The 25,482-nt window shown below is 40.2% G+C and overlaps 1 protein-coding gene across 28 annotated transcripts in view; it reads left to right on the top strand.

Annotated features, from left to right (window-relative positions):
• slc8a3 (solute carrier family 8 member 3) overlaps positions 1–25,482 on the top strand; it is a 485,451-nt gene that overhangs the window by 355,533 nt on the left and 104,436 nt on the right. For 2 of the 28 annotated variants that reach the window (XM_059954790.1, XM_059954825.1), the window contains one exon: positions 10,499–10,513. The exons of 25 other annotated variants lie outside the window; for them this stretch is intronic. In XM_059954790.1, the coding sequence (XP_059810773.1) occupies positions 10,499–10,513 (15 nt within the window). Of the gene's footprint in view, positions 1–3,149; positions 3,171–10,498; positions 10,514–25,482 lie in introns of all 28 variants that reach the window. One more of the 28 variants, XM_059954661.1, reaches the window with a different exon arrangement.

Below are 25,482 nucleotides of genomic sequence, written 5' to 3'. Positions count from 1 at the left end.
GTCATATTGAAAGGTGGGTCAATCTTGAGGAGTCACTGTCCCAACTCCTGTTCCCATTTTCTGGTGTTCTATGTGTTTGCATAGCTGCAGACTGGGAAAGGAAAGTAAAGGAAGGTTACATTTCCCCCACACGAGGGCATGGGAGATGGAGAAAGCTGGAAAGGAAAAGATGTTATGTTGAATTAATTTGATTAAAAAAGCAAAGTAGAAATGAGGAGGTGATATAAATGAAATGGAAACCACTGCCTGAAAGTCTTTTGGTAACACAATCAGTGTTTATTTTTTAGAAGGACCTTGGATACGTACTTCAAAAAGAACATCCTTTGCAGGGCTTTGGGGAAAGAAAAGAGTGGGATTAGCTGGAAGCTCATTCAGAAAGCTGGCTGGAAGCCTCCTTCTGTTCTGCGTGAGTCAGTGATTCCTGCACGGTGAAGTGTGCTACTACAGCAGTTCATAAAGCCAGTTTAATCACAATGTCTAAGGAGGAGCTAGATTAGAAACATGAAGGTACAGGTAAAGAACATCAAAACCTGACAGAAATATGTAAAATTATTAGAAGCATAAATAGTGTAGATAACAGGTGTCTTTCTTTCCCAGGGCAGAATTGTCAAATTTTAAAGTGAATAGGCTTCTTTGGGAAATGAAGGTGAATAGATGTCAAAACTTTCATATAATGAAACTCATTATGTCCTATTTGCGACTCCTTTCATTTCTTAAATCAACCAATGTCTGTACTGGTGGATTGAGGGGATGGTGAATGCTATCATAGATACCTACCTTTACCTAAAGAAAGTAGTCCATAATTCAAATCCGCCAAAGGCTGCTGTTAAGCAAGCATGCAATGTATTGTGTTCTGCAATTAGCAAGCAAGTAACAGCGTACTGGGACGCCTTTCAAATTGTTGTCAGGGGCTTCAGTCAGGCTTGTTTGGAGAAATCGCTACCCAATTACTATCAACATATCACCTGCAGCACCAGAGTTCCCAACACACTCGGCTACTATTACACTATGAGGAATGCCTACCCTTGAATCTCTAGACCTCGTCTTGGGAAATCTGATCATCTGGCTGTCCTCCTCTAACCTACATAAAAAGAAAGGCTCCAGAGGTAAGAATAAGAAACAGGTGCTCACAGGAGGCAGTGGAGTGGCTCCGCTGTGATCTCAGTCTCAGAAGCTGATATGTGAGCACCCTTCAGAAGGGTGAACCCTGGAAAGCATCTGGCAAAGGCAGGGTTCCTGGCCGAATACTGAAGACCTGTGCAATTCGACTGGCTGGAGTGATACCCGATACCTTTAACCTCCTGCTTCAGCAGTCTGACGTACCCACCTGCTTCAAGAAGGCTTCAATTATACCTGCGCCCAAGAAGAACGTGGCAACCTGCCACAATGACTATAACCCTTTAGCAGTCACGTCCGCGGCGATTAAATGCTCTGAGAGGTTGGTCCCTGAATCACAGCAACTCCTGCCTGAGGAGCGACTTGGATTCTCTCCAATTTGCCTCCCATCACTAAAGGTCAATATCAGATGCCCTTTCAGCTCCCTGCTTAGGAACGCCTGGACCGTGAAGATGCTTACACGAGGATGCTCTTCACTGACCACAGCTCAGCACTCAACACTATCATCCCCTCAAAGCTAATCAATAAGCCGCAAGATCTTTGCCTCAGTACCTCTTCGTAGAACTGGATCCTTAATTTTTTATGCTTGCAGACCCCAGTCAGTTTGGATTGGCAACAACATCTCCACAATTACCATCAGTAGAAGTGTGCCACAAGGCTCTGTGCTTAGCCGCCCCTGCTCTACTCGTTTTATGCTTAAGGCTGCGTGACAGCTCCAATGCCATCTGTAATTTTGCTGACCACATCACTGTCATTGGCCGATTCAAAGGTGGTGACGAATCAGCATATAGGAGGGAGATTGAAAGTCTGACTGAGTAGTGCCACAACAACAACAACCTCTCACTCAATGTCAGCAAAAGCAAAGAGCTGATTATTGACTAGAGGTGAAGGAAATCGGAGTCCTCATCAGGGGATCGGAGGTGGAAAGAATTAGCAACTTTAAATTCCTCGGTGTTATCATGTCAGAGGACCTGTCCCGAGTCCAATATGTAACTGCCATTACAAAGGAGGCACAGCAGGACCTCTACCTCCTTAGAAGTTTGTGCGTATTCAGCATGTCATCTAAAACTTTGACCAACTTCAATAAATGCACGGTGGAGAATATACTGACTGGTTGCATCATGGCCTAGTATGGAAACACCAATGCCTTTGAATGGAAAAACTTACAAGAAGTACTGGATATAGGTCAGTCCATCCCAGGTAAAGCCCTCCTCACCATTGGGCACATTTACAAGGAGAGCATCAAGGACCCCACAGACCAGGCCATCCTGTCTTCTCACTGCTGTCATCAGGAAGGAGGTACAGGAGCCTCACATCCCACACTACCAGGTTCAGGAGCAGTTATTACACTTCAACCATCAGGCTCTTGAACTGGAAACCAGAGAGGATAACTTGTCACCCCCTTAACTTATTCCACAATCTATCCACTACCTTTTCAGGACTGCAACTCATGTTCTTGATATCTATTATTATCATTTCTTCTTGTTGAATTTGCAGTTTGTTGTCTTTTGCACGTTGACTGTTTGCCACCTCTGTCATGTCAGATGTTTTATTGATGCTATTGTGCTTCTTTCTATGTACTGTGAATGCTCCACAAAAAAGAATCTCGGGGTTGTATATGGTGAGATATATGTACTTTGATTTTAAAAAAATTACTGTGAACAATTCCTGGGATTCACTGGCCCGAGATCACTCAGATTGGAGACAAAAACATTCAGGAGACTGTATTGGCATTATACAGAAGTTCCGTGTAAGGCTTGGAAGGAGAGCATCACCTCAGAAGCTACTGTCCACTTGGCAATTCCCTGCCCCACCTGTGGAAAATTCTGCAGCTCCAAAATTGCTTTCTTCAGCCATCTATTGGATCATGGTGATTTTGCGATCCAAAGTTTCTTTGAAAGTCAAGAATGCGCATAAAATTGTTGGTTACGGTTGATTGTTGAGTGTCAGAAAAATGAATAACAGGCAAAGAAAAAGAGAAAAAGAAAAAGAGAAATTATGGTCATTTTATATTACAAACTGAGTGGGATTAGACAAAAACAGGACATTCCAGAGTTAAGAATAACCCATGAAATAGCCATTTTCAGTGGCATGACACCTGGTGCAGAGAAACTTCTGGAAAAATACAGAATTAGCTACATTACAATTACTGAAAAAATTCCCTGAACAATTACATATGTATAGCTGATTATATAAAACTACAAGCAAGCACAGGAAAAATTAAGCTACAAGAAAAGTAATACTTTTACACATTAAACCAAAACACATTAGAATCCACGAAACCAAAGTGAGAAGCAGAAAACCTTTCATTTGTTTTCTAAGAATTCTGTATATAGTGCTGAGTAATAAAATTCCCATGCTCATGATTGTCAGCTGAATGTTGTATTTCAGGATGTTCCTGCCCCTACCTTCACTGAGGCTGGCTTTTCTTTTAGAATAAGTCATCTAGCTGTACAGCACAGCGGTGGTCCTCTGGTCTACCACATCTGTGCCCAGTTAATTGCCATCGACATTAACAAAGGATGTGCTCAACGTCAGAAGCAGTGGAAAAGCAAAAGGGTGGAATTCATAGGTTCCATCCTCCCACTTCAATTCCTGCACCAAATGTTACACAAAACTTTTCTGTTCTGGATGGTTCACCGTTACAGGCCAGGCAACTTAGAGTGCTAACTCCTTGCTCTCATCCAATCCCTGCCGATCTCTCCCCACACCACACACTGGGCATTTGCATGCAGCAGCAACCGTAGATTTTGTAACTTTCTCCGGATGCTGCCCAAGGGAAAGCCAACTTTGTATTCAAGGAAAATGCCATAGTTTCTAAAAATTACACTAACTATATTTATATAGTCAGTGGCCACTTTATTAGGTACTGTACCTCCTGTACCTCAGAAAGGTGATATCCATTATTAAGGACCCTCATCACCCAGGACATGCCCACTTCTTGTTGTTACCATCAGGAGGGAGGTTCAGAACCCTAAGGCACACACTTGGCAATTCAGGGACAGCTGCTTCTTCTCTGCGATCGACTTCGAAGTGGACAGTGAACCCACGAACACCAGCTCACTAATTTTATTACTTCTGTTTTTGCACTATTTTTAAGTTAACTATTTCATATATAGTTATTGTAATTTATTTATTCTAAATTTATAATGCATTGCATTGTACTGCTGCTGCTAAGTTACGAAATTTCAAGACATATACCAGTGATACTAATCCTGATTTTGATACTGATTCTGACTTAATAACGTAATCTCCTGCTGCTGCACCTTATCCACTTCCTGGTTTGACATGTTGTGCTTTCAAAGATGTTCTCCTGCACACCACTGTTGTAACGTGTGATTATATGAGTTACTGTCATCGTTCTGTCAGTTTGAATCAGCCTGGTCGTTCTCCTCTGCCCGCTGACATGACATCTCAAATGATTACTTCCACAAGACGCTGGGAAGGTTTCCAGGTGATGCATGGGACTCTGTGCACCATAGACAGTTCTGTGAAGTAACTTCATGAACAGAAGTTAATGAAAAATAGAAAAGCACTGCATAAAGTGAAAATGAAGATCTCAATTGTGTATTGAAAGGATGGAATTATCAGCATTAGTATATGCTGCATATGATAATGCTGATCATGAAACAAGCAAAGGTCTATCATGACAAACTGAAAATTGAGGTAATTGTGAATATTCAGCAGGCTGGCTGCACAATTTAAGAAAAGGCACAACATTATATTTTTAACGATTTGTGGTGATAAAGCAGCTGCTGATCGTGAAGCGGCAGGTAAATTAATTGATGACTTTGTCATGATCGTTGCTGATGAACATCTAGCATGCTGAAGGGATACACCAGTACATATGTGTGATGAATTTCAAATGAGGCATGTTCAACCTGTAGTAGTACAAAAAGAATTTAAAATAGTAAGGCAGTGTAGATGGGCTCACTTTCCAGTCATAATTCTGATGGCAATGGGGAAGAAGCAATTCTTAAAATGTTGAGTGTGAGTCTTCAAGCTCCTGTACCTCCTTCTTGATGGTAGCAATGAGAGGAGGACATGTCCGGGGTGATGGGGCGTCCTTATTGACAGATGTCACCTTTTTGAGGCATTGCCTTGTGAAGATGCCTTTGATGTTCTCGATTGGGAGGCTAGAGCCCATGATGATGCTGACTGAGTATGCAACTTTCTGCAGCCTTTTCCAGTCCTATGTTGTGGCCCCTCCATGCCAGATGGTGATTCAACAAATTACAATGCTCTCCATGGTATATCTAGAAATTTGCAAGTGTCTTTGGTGACATATCAAGTCTGCTCAAACTCCTAATGAAATATAGCTGCTCTTGTACCTACATTGTATTTGCTTCAATATGTTGGGCCCAGGATGGATCTCCAGAGAGGGTGACACCCAGCAACATGAAACTGATCACCCTTTCCACTGCTGATCCCTTGATGAAGACTGGGGTGTGTTCCCTCAACTTCCCCTTCCTGAAGTCCACAATCAATAACTTGGTTTTACTGACATTAAGTGCAAGGTGGTTGTTTGAACACCACGTGACTAGTCATCTATCTCACTCCTGTACACCTCCTCATCATCATCTGAAATTCTGCCAACTATAGTTCTGTCATTGGCAAATTCATAAATGGCGATTGAGCTGTGCCTAGCCACACAGTTGTAGGTGTAGAGAGTAGAGCAGTGGGCTAAGCACACATGCTTGAGTTACACCTGCGTTGATTGCCAGTGGGGAGGAGCTGTTATTTCCAATTTGTACCAACTGTGGTCTCCCGATGAGGAAGTCAAGGATCCACTTGCAGACAGAAGAACAGAGGCCCGGGCTTTGGAGCTCGTTGATTAGTATTGAGGGTATAATGGAGTTGAATCCTGAACTATAGTCAATAAACTGTCGCCTGACATAGGTATTTTTATTGCCTGGGTGATCCAAGGCTGAGTGGAAAGCCAGTGAGATTACATCCACTGTAGACCTATTGTGGTGATAGGCAAATTGTGTATGGTCCAGGTCCTTGCTTAGGCAGGATTTGATTCTGGCCATGACCATCTTCTCAAAGCACTTCACTACAGCAGATGTGAGTGTAACTGGGCAATAGATGGTGAGGCAGCTCACCCTGCTCTTCTTGGGCACTGATATGATTGACACCCTTTTGAAGCAGTTGGGAACTTCCGACTGCAGCAGTGAGAGTTTGAAGGTGTCCTTGAACACTCCTGCCAGTTGGTTGGCACAGGTTTCCAGTGCCCCACCAGGTACACCCTCAGGGCCTGATAACTTATGAAGGTTCACCCTCGTGAAAGGTGTTCTGACATCGGCCTTCAAGGCAGAGATCGCAGGGTCACCAAACGTTGCGGGGATATGCATAGATGAATTTTTATTCTCCCTTTCAAAGCTTGCAAAATGACAATTAGTTCATCTGGGAGTGAAGCATGGCAGCCACTCATGATATTAGGTTTGCTTTGAGGGATAGAAAGGCCTGAAAACACTGCCAGAGCTGACATGCATCCAATTATGTCTCTAACTAATTTCAATCAGAATTGCTTTTTCATTCTTAAAGTAGCATTCTGTTGGTCGTACCTGGACCTCTTATATAGTTCTGGTTCACCGGCCTTGAATGCCACAGATCTAGCCCCCAGCACACTATGAATCTTTTGGTTCATCCACAGCTTTAGGTTTGGGTATGTCTGGTATGTTCTTGAAGGCGCACCCCCATCCACCCAGGTCTTGATGAAGACAGTAATAACTGTGGCATATTCATTCAGATCCAAAGGCGAATCCTTGAATATTTTCCAGTCTACCAATTCAAAGCAGTCCTATAAGTGCTTCTCCATCTCCCCTGACCTTGCCTTCTTGGTTCTCACCACTAGTGCTGCGGTCTTCAACCTCTGCTTATACGCCAGGAGTAAAAGTACAGCCAGGTGATCGGACTTTCCAAAGTGTGGGCATGGGTGGCTCAGTAAGTCTTCTTGAGGGAGGTATATGAGTGGTTAAGTGTGTTGGCTCCTCTGGTTCCACAGGTCTTATGTTGGTGTAGTTGTTCAGAGACTTCTTCAAGCTGGTCTGGTTGAAATCCATGCAATGATAGGGAAGGCATCAGGTACCTGGATTATAATCCACAGCTCCTTCGGTATCTGCCTTATGATGACTTGAGTTGGAACGTTCACTGATACCAGGAAGATGGCAGAAAGTTCGCTCAGCAGATAAAATGGACAATACTTGACTGCTAGATGTTCCAGGTCGGTAAGCAGGACTGAGGCAAAACCATCACATCTGTACACCACAATGTGTACCATGAAGATAACTTTTTGTAGTTGTGCATCTTTAAGCTCAACTTTTTTTGCGCATTTATAGATTAAAAACAACTAATCTAACTTTAAGAACTTGAAGGGCAAATCTTGAATTGTTGAGGATAATGAAATAACTAATAAATTTAATTAAATTTATGGAAAAAAACTTGCATTTAAATACCATCTTTAATATTAAAAAGAATCCTAAGGCCCCACTTCCTGGCATTGTGTAGAAACCTTATCCCTAGAATACCCTGATAGGCTTTGACAGAAAGCAAAGCTGGGGAAAAACTTTTTCTCCTATCAAAGCAGTCATGGCACTTAACTGTAAATGCCTCTGATAGTGAAAAAGTGTTCATTTGAAATAATTAAATAATATTCAAAACAACTAAAACAATGATAACATATATAAGATGTAGGATTAATTAAATAGTATCAAAATTATGACAAAAGTAAACCTTCCACTCCCTTTGCTTCCTAATGAGCTGGCTTAGAGTTCAGTACCAGGGAACCCCAGCTAGAAAAGGTCTCACCAAAGGTAGACATGTGGAGTTCAGCACTGAGGCTTCTGGATTAAGGATATTTAAGAGACTATTAGATAGGCATGTAGATGAAAGAAAAATGAGGGCTATGTGAAAGAGAAGAGTTAGACTGATCTTGGAGTAGGTTAAATGTAGGGCAAAACATTGTGGGTGTAAGGGTCTGTACTGTGCTGTTCTTTTCTATGTTCTATAAGCATTGTGACAGAATCAGAACCATGTTCAATATCACTGGCATATGCCATGAAATTTGTTGTTTTGAAACAGCAGTACAGTGCAATACGTAATAAAAACTACAGATTACAGTAAGAAATATATATATATATATACTGTATATAAAATTAATTAAATATGTAGTGCAAAAAGTAAACAAAAAAGTTTGTGAAGTAGTGGTCATGGGTTCATTGTCTATTCAGAAATCTGACAGCAGAGGAGAAGGAGCTGTTCCAAAATGCTGAGTGTGTGTCATCAGGCCCCAGTACCTGTACTTCCTCCTTGATGGTAGAATGAGAAGAGGGCATGGCCTGGGTAATGGGGATTCTTAATGATGGATGCCACCTTTTTGACACATCTCCTTCTGAAGTCATTCTCAATGCTGGAATTTTCTTAATGGAGTGAAGTTCGGTTCCAGGGTGAATGGGGGCTTCCAGGACCTAACTATGGATTGAATACAATTACATTCAGAAGCACAGGGTACAGGCATCTTAACATATTTCATTAGCTCATTATCTCTAAAAACGTCCTCAAGTCCAGGCGGGACATTTCCTTCGTGCTACTGACCTCTATTGGTCCTTTGCTTTTGTTGAAAATAAAATAAATAATGGGCTTTTATAAGCAGAGCCTAAAACATGGGGTGTTGCAATTTTCATTTCACACCCCCGTCATGCATTTTGTTTCAATACTCCTGCCAACAGGGTCACTTTGTGCACAATTTGTCAAGGAAGTTGGTTTTGTTCTCACCATTTCACCAGCCACTGGCGGGGTGATGTCAAGGAGTTGTTTCATTATTTGACAAATGGGGTTGTGGATGGAAGTGCTTAGTCCAGTTTTAATTTCAGTTAATGTACTTATAATCCCATTGCAAATTAAGGTATGGGCTTCCTCTGCGTGCTACTGATGCAAACTGGTGCTCTGTGCTGGCTCACGTTTGGGACAATGAGAACTATTGGACACTGAAGAAGGTTGTCAAATGATACTACAAGATATAGTTACAGATCTGGGTGTAGAGATGACAGCTGGAGCTTAAACCAGGCAATGATGAGGTGATGCACTTTGGAAGGTCAAATGTAAGGGGAATGTATTCAGTTAATGGCAGGACTCTTAAGAGGATTGATGTGCACAGAGATCATGAGGTGCAAGTCCAGAGCTCCCTGAAAATGACCATGCAAATAGATATGGTGGTAGAGGAGGCATACTGTGTGCTTGTTTTCATTTGACAAGACATGGAGTGTAAGAGTAAAGAAGTTGTGCTTGTAGCTATATGGAAATTTGGTTAGGATGTACTTGGAATATTATGTGCCATTACAGGAAGAATGTGGAGGCTTTGGAACAGATAGAGCTGAAGGATGCTGCCTGGATTATAGAGTATGAGATTGAGAAGAGATTGAGCAAACTTGGGTTGTTTTCTCTGAAGAGTTGCGGGCTGAGGGGAGATCTGATAGAAGTTTGTAAAATAGTGTGGCATTGATAGGATAGACAGTAAGAAGTTTCTTCCAAGGACAGAAATATCAAATACTAGAGGACATGCACTTAAAGTGAGAGAGGGCAGGTTTAAGAGAGATTTTGGTGAGTCAGTTTTCTGTTGAGTTTCGGTCACCCCACTGTAGGAAAGATGCTGTTAAACTGGAAAGAGGACACAAAGGATTTACGAAGATGCTGCTGAGCATTACTGGGGGAGGCTGAACAGACTGGGATTTCCTTCATTGGGTATAGGGGTGATCTGATGGAGGTGTATAAAGTTATGAGGGTTTTTCCCTTGGGTTGGGGAGTCAAGAGCTAGAAGGTGTAGGTTTCAGGTGAGAGATGTAATAGAAACCTGTTGGGCATCTTTTTCACCCAAAGGTTGGCCTGTAATTGGAATGAGTTGCCAGAGTAAGTGGTTGAGGTAAGTACATGAAAAGATACATGAATAGGAACGTTTAGAGGGAAATGGGCCAAAGGCAGGCAAATGAGACTAACTTTGGTTGGCATGGACCAGTTGGACAGAAGAGCATCATTCTGTGCACTATAACTTCATGACTCTATGTGTGGGACAGCACTTATGTGCAGATTAGTAGACAGGCTGTTAGTTAATTGTGAAAATAGATCTGATAGCTATGTTTAAGAGGCTGTTAGATAGACACACGAATATGCCAGGAATGGAGGGATATGGACCATGGGTGGGAGAAGAGATTTACTTTAATTTGACATTGTGTGTAGCACAGACATGGTGGGCTGAAGGGCCTGTTCCTGGGCTGTCCTGTTCTGGGTTCTATATTCTATTTGTTATAATCTACATTTGGAGAACAGGAGCAATGCAGTCTCATGAGAACTGCATTTTTTTGTGAGCAACTCTGTCCCTGAGCAGTTCAGAAAGATAAATGTTGGGAACGTCTCAAATATTTCTCGCAGCGGACTCCTGTTGACCTTTAAGTATACACAGTGGTGTCTCACAGACAAGCACATACACAAAAGAGAAACATGCACATGCAAGTATACACTCAAATACACACAGAAGAACGTATATGCACATGCAAGTATACACTCAAATACACACAGAAGAACGTATATTCACAAGAATTCACACTTGCAAAAACCTCACATCCATGCGTGCATGCATTTGTGCACACATACAGTATATGGGAACCTCCTGACTCACCCATGACATAAACTGTGCCTTGCACTGACTTACTTATAATACCACTTGACCAGTTGCTGTCACATTGGGTATCATAAGACCATAAGTCATAGGAGGAAAATTAGGCCACTGCTATTCCATCATGGCTGATTCATTATTCTTCTCAAACCCATTCTCCTGCCTTTTCCCCATAACCTTTAATGCCTTGACTAATCATGAAGCTATCAACATATGCTTTAAATATAATCAAGGTCTTGGCCTTCACAGCCATCCGTGGCAACGAATTCCACTGGCTCTGGCTAAAGAGATCTCCGTTCTAAAAGAACACCCCCTATTCAGAGGCTGTGTCTTAGATGCCCTAACTAGGTTTTTCAATATGGAATAGGCTTCAATGAGACACCACCTCATTCTTCTAACTTCAGCAAGTAAAGGCCCAAAGCATCATATTCTAACCCTTTAATTCCCAGAATCATTCTCGTAAACCTCCTCTGGACCCACTCAAATATCAGCCCATCTTTTCTTAGATAAGGGGTCCAAAGCTGCTCACAATACACCAGGTGTGGTCTGACCAGTGCTTTATTAAGCCTCAGCATTACATCCTTGCTCTTATATTCTAGTCCTTTCAAAATGAATGCTAACATTGGATTTGCCTTCCTTACCACTGACTCAACCTGCAAGTTAATCTTTAGGGAATCCTGCACAAGGTCTCACAGTCCCTTTGCACCTCTGAATTTTGAATTGTCTCCCCATTTAGAAAATATTCCACGCCTTTATTCCTTCTACCAAAGTGCATGAACATACACTTCCCAACACCATATTCCATCTGCCACTTTTTTGCCCATTCTCCCAATCTGTGTAGCTCCTCTGCAAACTCCCTCAACACTACCTGCCCCTCCATCTATCTTTGTATTGTCTGCAAACTTGGCCACAATGCCAGCAGTTTTGTCATCCAAATCAGTGACGTATAATGTGAGAAGAAGCAGTCTCAATATCGACCCTGTGTGACACCACTAGCCACCAGCAGCCAACCTGAATAGGCACCCCTTATTCCCACTCCTTGCCTCCTGCCAATCAGCTAATCTTTTATCAATGTGATGATAGAATTCCCTGGGCTCTTATTTGGTTTAGCAGACTCACCTTGTGGCGCCTTGTCAAAGGCTTTCTGAAAATCCAAGTAAACAGCATCCACTGATTCTCCTTTGTCTATCCTGCCAGTTATTTCATCAATGAATTCCAAATATTTGTCAGGCAAGATTTCCCCTTAAGGAATCCATGCTGACTTTGGCCTACTTTATCATGTGCCTCCAAATATCCCTAAACCTCATCCTTAATAATAGACTGCAACATCTCCCCACCCGCTGAAATCAAGCTAACTGGCTTGTAATTTCCTTTCTTCTGTCCACCTTCCTTCTTAAAAAGTGGAGTGACAGTTGCAATTTTCCTGTCCTCCAGAACCATTCCAGAATCTAGTGATTCTTGAAAGGTGGCTACTAATACCTCCACAATCTCTTATGCTACCTTGTTCAGAACCCTGGGGTGTAGTCCAACTGCTCCAGGTGATTTATCTAACTTCAGATCTTCCAGGTTCCCAAGTGCCTTCTCCTTAAGAATAACAGCAGCAGTCATTTCTGCCTCTTGACACTCTCAAGTTTCAGGCATACTGCTAATGTCTTCCACAGTGAAGACTGATGCAAAATGCATATTAAGTTCACCTGCCATTTCTTTGTTCCCCCATTACTACCTTTCCAGAGTAATTTTCAAACAATCCAGTATCCACTCTCACCTCTCTTTTACTCTTTATATCTTTTGGTATCTTCTTTTATATTATTAGCCAGTTTACATTCATATTTCATCTTTTCTCTCCCAATTTGTTTTAGTTGCCTTCTGTCAGTTTTCTAAAGTTTGCCAATCCTCTAACATCGCAGATTTTTACTACATTACATGCCTTCTCTTTAGCTTCCATGCTGCCTTTGACACTTGTTGTCCGAACCTTGATCCTGGACAGTTGGAATTGTGTGCCTTTTATCACACCATGTGGCACATCTGGATCCTCTACCTTAATTAGATGCTCTAGCAGCCCACTGTCAGGATCATGTCCAATGTAGCAAGCTAAATGAGACTGCATGTCACTCTTTGCAAGGCACTGCCACCGGCTCTGTGTCAGTAAGGCCCTCGTGGTGATTGAGTGATGATGCCTGTGAAGTAATTACACATACAGGTTCGCCTTGCATTTCAAAGTTAAGTACAGCTAATGATAATTTGCTTTCTGATTTTTACTACAAAGTTTGGACCTGCAGCAAGGTAATTCAGGTGCTCAGGAAATTGTATTGATTAGGCCCACATTTAAAATAGCAGAAAATGAATATAGCTCAGTTGCTGAATATGAGCTTTGATTAACCTCAATGAATTCTCAGATGAATTACTATCCTTACAGTATTTAATTGTTCTAAATGGCTGTATGATAAATTATAAATCCAGTCTGCCACATCCAACTCGCCTATACTTACATATTCATCTCAGGTGGCATGTATGTAAGTCCATGTTTGTACACGGTAACTTCATCTACCTAAAGTGTCTATGTCAAAGATGGGGTATTTTTAGTGAACTTTGTGATTTGTAAAAAAGGAAAGTAAATGTTCTGGCTTCCACAGTTCGGATTTCCTAACTGGGGTAAAGTGAACTGCTGGTGAAAATAAGCGGTCAGAAGCGTAAGATGATGGACGTTGATAGGGCCAACCTCAGGGTCACTTCCAGATTGAACAGCAAATGCGTCAGAACGTGACACGGGATGCTGGCCTGAAATTTAAGTCCACTCCAGAGGACGATGATGGCTAGGCAACATGGCATGACACAGAGGGGTCATACCTAGTATGCAGCAGAGCTCTGAGCTCTCACCTCTGCCTGCAGAGTATGGAACTCACTGCAAGTGAGGAATGAATTCGATATTAAACAGTGATATAATTTACAGGCTAGCTGTAGGAGTAGACTGGCCTTGTACAGATCTCTGATAGACTGGTCTGAATACACAGTGATATCGATGTGATCTGCCAGAGACAGTTACAATAATGAGCGGCTAACAGGCTAATCCTCTTGTGTATTTAACATTTCAGTAATATTTGAGTAATATTGTAAATATAAGTTTGATTAGCCATTCTTGTTCATGTAAATAATTCAATACAGGTTATATGTAAAAATACATAAATAACATATATCATCATGCCATCATGTCATATGTGTTTATGCCACTTAAAGTAAAAACAAGGAACATGAGTTATCCTAGCTCCTTGTTTCTCTTTTAATTAGTTTAATGTTCTGGAGATACAAAACATAACAGTGATGACAATATATTTTAAAGACGAACCCGAGTTGACTACCTAACTATCGAAGTGCAGCAAGACATTTATCTTTAAAAAAAGCAGTGCAACACATGTCTCTTGGAGGGGAGTGAGTGATGTTACGGATTCAAGCAACATTAAATATGTGAGTTAGGCAGGGTTTTTTATAACAAATAACACGTTTATTAAACACTGAAAACGAACCCCCCAAAAGTAAACAAATCACTAACGTAACCGGAAATCAGCTGCTGTGCGGCAGCTTAAACAGTTCTTAAAGCGATGAAGCTTAAACAGTTCTTAAAGCGATGTTGCAAAAACAGTTCTTAAAGCGATGTTGCAAAAACAGTTCTTCAAAGTAGTATTGCAAAAGTTCGAAATGCTCTGAGTCCATTTAAGGGAGAGACTTTTTAAGACGATTTAAATTCTCTTTCACGTCGTGTTGCTTTGGTTCCCCAAATCGAACTTTTCCCACGAAGAATTGACGTAGATGGACAAATGAAACGGCTTAAAGGCCTTTACAGAACTGTTCCCAATCCTTTCTGCTATTTCACAGGGATTAACATGAGAACAGTCAACAAATTCCTTCCAAATGACGATCAAACAAGGTCGAACCTGTTTCACCGTTGAAATCGATTCTCCTCGATCTTTTAACTCCCGAACTCTGATCTTCACTCTCCACTGATTCTCAACTAGCAGTGTTATAAAGAAACTGCTGGCAAATACCTTTTAAACTTTAGGCATTAGATAAAACTTCATCTTTCAACTAAACTGCGTCATAACATTAAATCACACAGTGGCATGAAGTCAACATGCCAAATCCAGCCACGAACTGCCCCCCCCCTCACAGAGAGGGGTCCTCCTTTTATACCCTGTAAAAAAAACTTGTCACATGACCTCTACTGGCGGGGAAATGACGTTACTCCATCACAAGACCATTACCTCAAGTCCAGTATAGCTTCAACCCCAGTCACGTGACAAGGGTACCACTGTCACGTGTCACGGTTACGTAACACCTCCCTCCAAAAAAAATTTTTTTGTCTGTCAAGAACAAAAATTTTAACAATTATTTACAAGAAAAACAAATGTATAAATTTTATAACATACACAATATACAATACAGTATCATCATAACATCTTACAATACAGTAGGACTGTTACAATTGTAAAAAAACCACTCCATAAAAAAAAATTACATTGTACGCTCAACATCGAGATAGAAAATCAGCAAACACATTATCTTTACCTTTAATATGAGTTATCACAATATTGTACTCTTGTAACATCAAACTCCAATTTAATAATCTTCTGTTTTTGTTTTTCATCTTACTCAGAAAAACTAACGGATTATGATCAGTGTAAACAATAAGTGGTTTTTGAGTTGTACCAACATATACCTCAAAATATTCCAAAGCTAAAACAAGAGATAACAATTCTTTCTCTATTGTCGAATAGTCTCTTTGATGCTTATTAAATTTCTTAGAAAAGTAAGCTACTGGATGATCAACCTCATCACCCTCATTCCTTTGCATTAATACTGCTCCTGCAGCCTCATCACTAGCATCTACAGCTAATGAAAAAGGTTTTTCAAAGTCAGGTGCCTGAAGCACAGGTTGTTGACATATCATTGTTTTCAATCTTTCAAATGCTTCTTGACAAGGCACTGTCCACACAAACTTCACATTCTTCTGCAAAAGGTTAATTAATGGAAGGGCAACATTAGTAAAATTAAAAAAAAATTTCGATAATATCCTACCATTCTCAAGAATCTTCTGTTGGAGTGGGAATCTCTAAAATTGCCCGAACTTTTGCCTGAACAGGAGCTACCTTACCTTGATCCACAACATAACCAAGTCACAGTGGCATGTCCAAATTCACTCTTAGCTAAATTAATAGTTAAGTTAGCTTTTGAAAGCCTTTCAAACAATTTCTCCACCGCAATAATGTGTGCTTCCCAAGTATGATTTCCTGTCACTAAATCATCAATATAAGCATCAGTATCTTTCAATCCCTGAATCACAGAGTTAATCATCCTCTGGAAAGTACCTGGGGCATTCTTCATCCCAAATGGAAGAACATTATATTCATATAACCCAGATGGAGTTACAAATGCAGAAATCTCTCTACCTCTGCCTGTAAATGGAACACACCAATACCCTTTCAATAAATCAATCTTTGTAAGGAACTTTGCTTTCCCAACTTTATTGACACAATCATCTACTCTAGGAATTGGATATGCATCTGATTTCGTTACAGCATTCACCTTCCTATAGTCCATACAAAACCTAATACTACCATCTGGTTTTGGCACCATAACAGATGGTGAACTCCAATTCGAGTTAGAAGGTCTAGTAATATTATTCTCTAACATATATTTAATTTCTTTCTCAGCAAGTTCACATTTTTCTATGTTCATCCTATATGGGTGTTGTTTGATAGGTTTGGCATCTCCAACATCTACCTCATGTGAAGCTATAGTAGTCCTTCTCAGAACATCTGGACACAAATCCTTATATTTAAAATTAATTTCTTCGTCTGTTGTTTCTGCTCTAGCGATAAATGTACTAATTTCTCATCAATATTTTCCAGAATGGTTGAATTTGGTAACCTAACAGAAACAATGTTGGATTTAGAATGAAATTCAGATGAATCATCTATCATGTTCCTCGTTAAATCAAACTCATTCTCACTAACCACAACAGTCACAGTAGCAGATTGTTTCTCAAAATACGGTTTTATCATATTTATATGGCAAAGTTGTGTTGACCTTCTACGATCTGGAGTTTTTATCATGTAATCCACGTCATTGATTTTAGACACAATTTCATAAGGACCATGAAATCTAGCTTGTAAAGGATTTGTTTGAACTGGAAAAAGAACCAACACCTTATCTCCAGGCTTAAACATCCTCATCCTAGCTTCTTTATCATACCAAGTTTTCATTTTCTCCTGAGTCAATTTTAAATTTTCCTTGGCTAAGCTACAAGTTTTATGTAACCTGTCCTTAAATTTCAAAACATAGTCCAACAAATTAGTGTGTATTTCCTTACTAATCCGCTGTTCTTTTAATAAAGCTAAAGGTCCTCTAACTCTTTGCCCAAATACAAGTTCAAGTGGACTGAAACCTAAAGATTCTTGTACCGATTCCCTTACTGCAAAATAAATAAAGTAAGTTTATACCCTCATCCCAATCACTTTCATTTTCCACACAATATGTCCTAATCATATTCTTGAGGGTAGAATGAAACCTCTCCAAGGCACCTTGCGATTCTGGATGGTATGCAGACGAAGTGATTTGCTTAGCTCCCAATTTATAAACTATCTGTTGAAACAATCCAGGCATAAAATTACTGCCTTGATCAGTTTGTATCTCCTTAGGTAATCCAAAATAAGTAAAGAACTTTATAAGAGCCTTTGTCACAGTTTTAGCTTTTATATTCCTAAGTGGTACTGCCTCTGGAAACCTAGACGAAGTACACATGATAGTCAACAAATACTGATAACCAGTTTTTGTCTTTGGTAATGGACCAACACAGTCTACAATAACTTTAGAAAACGGTTCACCATGTGCTGGAATAGGTTGTAATGGAGCCACTGGTGTAACTTGATTTGGTTTACCCACAATTTGACAAGTATGGCACGTTTTACAAAACATCGCTACATCTTTTCTTAGACCAGGCCAGTAAAAGTGTTTTAAAATCTTGTCCAGTTTTCCTTACCCCTTGATGTCCACCTAAAGGCACACTATGAGCTAAAGTCAAAATCTCATTTCGATAAACTTTAGGGACAACTACCTGGTAAACAACATTCCATTCCTCACTTGCAGGAATTGTAGGTGATCTCCATTTCCTCGTCAACACTCCCTTTTCCAAGAAATATCCTACTGGCACCTTCTCAATTTCACTATCTAGTAGAGCTTGTTCCCTTAATTTTATAATTTCAGGGTCCCTATTCTGCTCTGCTATCATCTCCTTCCGAGACAAAGATAAATCTTCATAGTCAGACTTACTCCCAGAATCTTGTTCAAACAATGAAGGTAAGAAAGTCTATGACACATCCTCAAAACTCGAATCCCGAGTTGAACAGTCATGAGTAACAACCTCATTCTGCGCATTAATCTTTTTAGCCATAGCTCTAGTCACAACACAGGAAGAATCTGTGTTAGAATTCATCTCTGGTTCCTCTGAATCCATTGTCAAATGCACTTCAGGAAAAACTTGTCCACCTGCCAAGACATTACCTAACAATAAAGAAATACCCTTCACAGGTAAGCTATGCTGTAATCCTGCTTTAACAAATCCTGTAACTAACCCTGACTTTAAATTTACTTTATGCAAATGTACAGGCGTAAAATCACTCCCAACACCTCTTATATAATTTACCTCACCAGTATCAGACTCTTCATTAAACTTCAATACACTGTCTAACATCCGTGATTGAGGAGCTCCAGTATCCCTAAGGATTTTTATTGGCAGATCCTTCTTTCAAGGATACAAATCCTTCAGTTATAAAATGATCATATCCCTTTCTAACTTGGTCAGACTCTAACAAAAACCCAATTGTGTTTATCAAACCCTGTAATTTTACAGGTGCTTCAGTATGTTGCACACAAGCATCTGGAACTGCTTCCTTCTCTTTCTTTTTCAATCTGAAACAGTTAGCTATTACATGGCCAGGCTTCCTACAATAGTTACAAATAAGACCAAACTGTCTTTCCTTTACAGGTTTTCCTTCCTCCTTACCTTTCTCATTAACTTCTGATTTAATTTCTGATTTACCTTGTCTCCGTGTTATCTTTCCTCTTAAAAAATCTGCCCTGAGGAAATTTATCCTTATGGATTAAAACATACTTATCAGCTAATCTAGCACAGTCCTGCAATTTATCAGTATCCCTCTCATTTAAGTAGGTCCTTACTTCAACAGGGATGCTTCTTTTAAATTCCTCCATTAAAATCAGCTCTTTCAATGTATCATAGTCCTCATTTACATTTTTAGAAGAAACCCATCTCTCAAAACACACAGCTTTATCATAGGCAAATTCCATATAAGATTTTTCCACAGACTTCTTCAAACTTCTGAATCTTTCTCTATACACTTCTGGGACTAATTCGTATGCTCTTAAAATATTCATTTTCACAATATCATAATCAAGTGCTTGCGCAGCAGTTAAAGCTGTATAAACTTGTTGTGCTTTGCCTTTAATTACACTCTGTAATGACACTGACCATTTATTTTTCGGCCACTCTGAAATCTGAGCAATCTTTTCAAAATGTTGGAAATACCTTTCCACTTCTGTTTCACGAAATGGTGGGACCAATTTAATTTCTTGACTAGCAACAAACGGTTTTCTAGAACCAGAAGACTGATTCCCAGACCTTAATTCCGTCATTGCATATTCAAAATCCCTTTTTTTCTGATCAGCTTCTAACCTACAATGCTCCAATTCTGCTTTACTTTGTTTCAACTTCATTTGTTTGATTTGCAACTGCATTTCTATATTACTTGTTGGAAACGACTCTAAAATCGATTCATCAAAATCACCCGAATCCACATAGTGTGATGCAATTTTTCTCTGCCTTTGATGTAGTCTTCAAAATACCTTTGATGTAGCCTTTGATGTAGTCTTCAAAATACCTTTAAGTTGCAATCTACTAGCTATCTCAGACACCTCAGTTTTTCTCGCCTTCGCTAACAACTTCACGTCTGGCGAAGCCAGAAACTCATCAATATTCATTGTTGCCGAATACCACTCACAAGCCAATCAAACAAAAGAATCGAGTATTCCCCTTTTCCAAAACACCAATTCAAAATTTAACAAGCATTTAAACTCAAATGATCCAATCCGGACGCAGCCCCCATAATTATGTTACAGATTCAAGCAACAATAAATATATGAGTGAGGCAGGGGTTTTTATAACAAATAACACGTTTATTAAACACTGAAAACGAACTCTCCAAAAGTAAACAAACCACTAACGTAACCGGAAATCAGCTGTTGTGCAGCAGCTCAAACAGTTCTTAAAGCGATGTTGCAAAAACAGTTCTTCAAAGTAGTATTGCAGAAGTTCAACATGCTCACAGTCCATTTACGGGAGAAACTTTTTAAGAGGATTTAAATTCTCTTTCACGTCGTGTTGCTTCGGTTCCCAAAATCGAATTTTTCCCACGAAGATGGACAAATGAAACGGCTTAAAGGCACTGACCTTTCCTTTACAGAACTGTTCCCAATCCTTTCTGCTATTTCACAGGGATTAACACAAGAACAGTCAACAAATTCCTTCCGAATGAGGATCAAACAAGGTCGAACCTGTTTCACCGTCGAAATCGATTCTCTTCGATCATTTAACTCCCGACCTCCGATCTTCACTCTCCACTGATTCTCAACTAGCAGTGTTATAAAGAAACTGCTGGCAAATACCTTTTAAACTTTAGGCATTGAATAAAACTTCATCTTTCAACTAAACTGCGTCATAACGTTAAATCACGCAGTGGCATGAAGTCAACATGGCAAATCCAGCCACGAACTGCTCCCCCCTCACATGGAGGGATCCTCCTTTTATACCCTGTTAAAAAAAACCTGTCACATGACCTCTACTGGCGGGAAAATGACGTCACTCCACCATCACAAGATCATTACCTCAAGTCCAGTATAGCTTCAACCCCAGTCATGTGACAAGGGTACCACTGTCACGGGTACGTAACAGTGAACATGGGGTGAGTTAAAAAAAAATGAAAAACGGACAAATTTCACGGGTTCATACTGGGTGATAATAATCACAAATTTAAGAAAAGAGCAGAAATGACTGGCCACGTTGGAAAGATAGACACGTTTGGTTTCACAACAAATAGCTAGATTTTGCATGCTGAGGAAATTGAGCTGTATTTTGAAGCAAATGAAATAGCCGATGAGAAATTAATTCCAGTTTTGCTGAGTGTAATTAGTGGAAGAGCATTCAGTTTGTTTAGAAGTTTAACTGTTCAAACCAAACCAGCTGAAATGAGCTTTGCTGATATTGTAAAAGTAATGCAGGTACGTTTAGAACCAAAGTTGAAAGTGGATTCAAAAGAATGGGGAGTTCATTTCAGCATATGTGGATGAATTGAAGAAGCTGTCTAAACATTGACAGTTCAGTGATGGGCTTAATGGTGCACTGAGAGCTTGTTTAGTTTGTGAAATCCGACAAAAATAAACATTCGAAAACAGCTCCTGACTGAAGCACAATTCACACTTAAAAGAGCAGTTGAAATAGCTGTATCAATGAAAACAGCAGACAGAGATGCAATTGAGTTTCAGTCAGGAATTAAAGTGAGCATGAGCAAAATTGTAACATCTGAACAGGAACCTACCTGGCCACACAAATTGTGTTACTGTTGTGCCAGGGACTCAAATACACCAGACCAATGCAGGTTTAAAGGTGAAACTTGCAGATAATGCAACAAAGTAGGGCATATACAGTATTAGAGTATGCTGGGCAGACAAAAATACATTGACCACACAATAAAAAGATAAAAAGTCAAATTGTAGTTTCAAAAAGAACATAGAACTTCATGCTGTTGATGAAAAATCTATAATGATGAATGAGAGTGACACAGGACTGAGTAGCCTTGAGATTTATAAATATGAAAACTAATAATAGACAAACAGTATAGCTTACATCAGATGTGAATGGCAAATTAGTTAAAATGGGATTGGACACTGACTTGGCTGTTTAAGTTATTCCACAAAAAGAGACTGAACTGAAGTCTGCAGATATTCAACAAAGAACTTATACAGGAGAAAAGATAACTCCAGTGGAAATGACATCTGTATCAGTGAAATACAACTTAAAAGCCACATTGTGCCTGTTTCTGGTAAAAACAGTAAGGCCAGCATTGTGGGGATGTGATTGGCTGAGACAACTGCAACCTGATTGGTGATCCATCCACCATTTGCATGCCACATCTCCTGCAATAGAATCAACAGAAAGCAAATTAAGAAAGGTACTGGATGATGCTACAGCAGTGTTCAAGTATAGCCCTGGAAAATTCAAACATATCAAGCATAAAATAGTGTTAAATGAAAGTGCCTCACTCAAGTTTTACAAAGCCTGTTTGGTTTCCTTATACCATTCACAATAAAAGTAGCCAGTGAGCTAGATCACATGGAGGCTGAAAGAATTCTTTCCAAAGTTGAGTGGAGCCCTTGGGCAATGCCATTTGTCCCAGTAGCCAAGAAAAATGGGTCTTATCAGGATTTGTGGTGATATTAAGGTCACCATCAACCCAGTACTGAAAATAGATCAGTATCCTCTTCCCAGGAAGGAGCATATCTTTGCACACCTTTCTGGAGGAAAACACTTCAGCAAAGTGGACTTAGCTGAGGCCTACCTACAGGTGGAGATGGAAGAAGAGCCCAAAGTGTTCCTCACCATAAACACAGAGGGCTTTATCACTATAAAAGGATTATTTTTGGAGTAACATTTTCATTTGCACTCTGGCTGAAAGCAATGGACCAGGTGCTGGAAGGCAGCCCAAGCTCTCAGATGAGATCTTTGTTACCGATAATGATGACAACGAATGTCTCTAAAATCTCAAGACAGTGTTAAAAATATTAGAAGATTATAGGCTCAGAGCACAATGCAACAAATGTGAATTCTTTAAACCAACCATCACTTACTGTGGTCACACCATTGACACACAAGATTACACGAGTGTGCTGAGAAAATTCAAGCAGTGGTGATTGCCCAAGGCCAAAGGACATGTCACAGTTGCGGCTCTTTTTAGGATTTGTCAATGATTATACCAGGTTCCTGCCAAACCTGGCTGCTGTGCTCCATTCTTTGAACTCATTACTACAGATCGGGAAGAAATGGCAATGGACAAAGCAGTGTGAGGTGGCTTTCAAAAAAGCAAAGGGAATGGTGACATTAGACACTGTACTCAAACATTATGATCCACATCATCCAGTGAAGCTTGCCATGTACTGTTCAGTAATGCATTACATACAGAAGAAGGGTGTCCAGAGCTATCAGATTCAGCTCCTGTAGTTCCAAGTCAACGCCTACACGCACCATGCAGGAGGCCTCAGAAGCTGGTTGTTTTACCGCCACAAATCTCACCTGCCAAGAAGAGTGACCCCACCCATCAGGAAAGGCATTATCACACAAGTCTAAGAAATCTTCCTCAATGGTTAATTCAAGTCTGAATGGGACAAATTAAAGTCTACTATGCTGTAGATGTCTGTATAGAAGTTGTATAGAAGTTGTGTATATAAACTGAGAGGACTGTTGTTTATTTAATATTTCAGTAATATTTGAATAACATTGTAAATATATTGTTTGATTAAGCATCTTATTCATTTAAATAATTTATTATGATTATACGTAAAAGTATGTAAATGGCAGATGTCATTATGCCACCGTGTTATATGTGCTTGCCTCACTTAAAGTAAATATGAAGTACTCAAGTTATCCCGGCTTCCTGATTTTCTTTTAATTAGTTTAATGTTTTGGAGTTACAAAACATAACAGCTCTTGTTAACCTTTTGAGTTTTCATCAATTAATGCCATATTATGCAATGCTCTGTTACATGCTCTCCTGTCCATATTACCCCATGTCAAATTTACCTACTACAACTAGACTAGACCCTGTGATAATCTCTACAGTTTAATAACTTCAGAACTCAGAAATTGGAGGTGCAAAGGAACTTGGGAGTCTTAAGTCTGAATTCCCTTAAGGGTAACTGGTAGTTTGCAGGTTAACTCAAAATTAATCTCTAAGCTCCAATACCTAAGCCTTGATCCCTCCCTATGCAACTGGATCCTCGATTTCCTCACTTGCAGGCCCCAGTCAGTTCGGATTGACAACAGCATCTCCTCCACAATCACTATCAGCACAGGTGCAGCATAAGGCTGTGTACTTAGCTCCCTGCTCTACTCGCTTTATACTTAAGACTGTGAGGCGAAGCACAGCTCCAATGCCGTGTTTATGTTTGCTGACGACACCACTGTTGCTGGCCAAATCAAAGATGGTGATAAATCGGCATATAGGAGGGAAGTCGAAAATCTGCTGGAATGGTGCTACAAAAACAACCTCTCACTTGACATCACCAACACCAAAGACTACAGTACATGAGGAAGAATTTGGACATCCATAAGCCTGTTCTCATTAGGGTCAGTAACTTTAAAGTTCTTGGTGTTATCATGTCAGAGGATCTGTCCTGGCATCACAACGAAAGCAAGACAGTACAAGTTTGTGTAGATTTGGCATATCACCTAAAACTTTGACTAAGTTCTTTAGATGCACGGTGGAGTATATCCTGACTGGTTGCATCATGGCCTAGTATGGAAGCACCAATGTGCAGGAATGAAAAAGTCTACAGAAAGTCATGGATATAGCCCAGTTCAACACAGGAAATGCTCTCCCTGCACATGTACTAGGAGTGCTGCCACAAGAAAGAAGCATCCATCATCAAGGCCCCCACCCCCCCATCATCCAGGTCATGCACTCTTCACACATTACTATCAGGCAGGAGGTACAGAAGCCTTAGGCCCCATGCTACAAGGTTCAGGAACAGTTATCACCCTACAGCTACGAGGTTCCTAAACCAGCGTGTCTAACTTCATTCACCTTAATTCTGAAAATGATTCCATTACCTAAAAACTCTCCAATTATTGATTTATTATTTATTGATTTTTATTTGTGCAATTTGTTCTCCTTTGCACATTGGTTGTTTGTCAGTCTTTGCTTATGTCTAGTTTCGCATAAATTCTATTGTGCTTCTTAATTTTTGTGTAAATCTGTGCAGGCATCTCAAGGTAGTGTATGATGACATATATGTACTGTGATATTAGTTCACTTTGAATTTTGACTTTAGTAAGGTAGGCATACGCAATGTTTGCATTCATTGTGAGATGACTAAAATTTAAAAGCAGAATGTACTGCTGTGACTTCATAAGCCATTGGCCAGCTTGTATTTGGTCTACTGTGAGCATTTTTAGCGAGGTGTCAGGAAAGGTGTGTCAAATTGTGAGGGAGGGGGAGTCTTGGAATGTGGGGATGGTGGTGGAGCGCTGGTGAAGTTAAGGAGGGGTGGATGATCGTGGTGCAATATTTACATATTGAGAAATAAAAGCAGAGGGTCAGATACAGCAAGTCAAGCAGCATCTGTAGAGAGAAACAGGGCCTTAGATCAATGACCAGTCACCAGACTCAGAGAAATAAAACAGGTTTTAATTTACAGAGAGAGAGAGAGATGGATAGAAGGGGCAAAAGGGTGGTCTGTGATAAAGTAGAGACCAGGAAAGATTGTGTGGAAATGTGGATCTTTGATTAGGTTGGCCAAGTGTGAATGGCAGGTTTACGCGAAGCTCGGCCGCAGCTATTTACAATCGACAGTTAGTG

This window comes from Hypanus sabinus, chromosome 2, assembly GCF_030144855.1.
Source record: "Hypanus sabinus isolate sHypSab1 chromosome 2, sHypSab1.hap1, whole genome shotgun sequence".
Lineage (NCBI taxonomy): Eukaryota > Metazoa > Chordata > Chondrichthyes > Myliobatiformes > Dasyatidae > Hypanus > Hypanus sabinus.
This window is presented reverse-complemented; position numbering and strand designations above follow the sequence as displayed.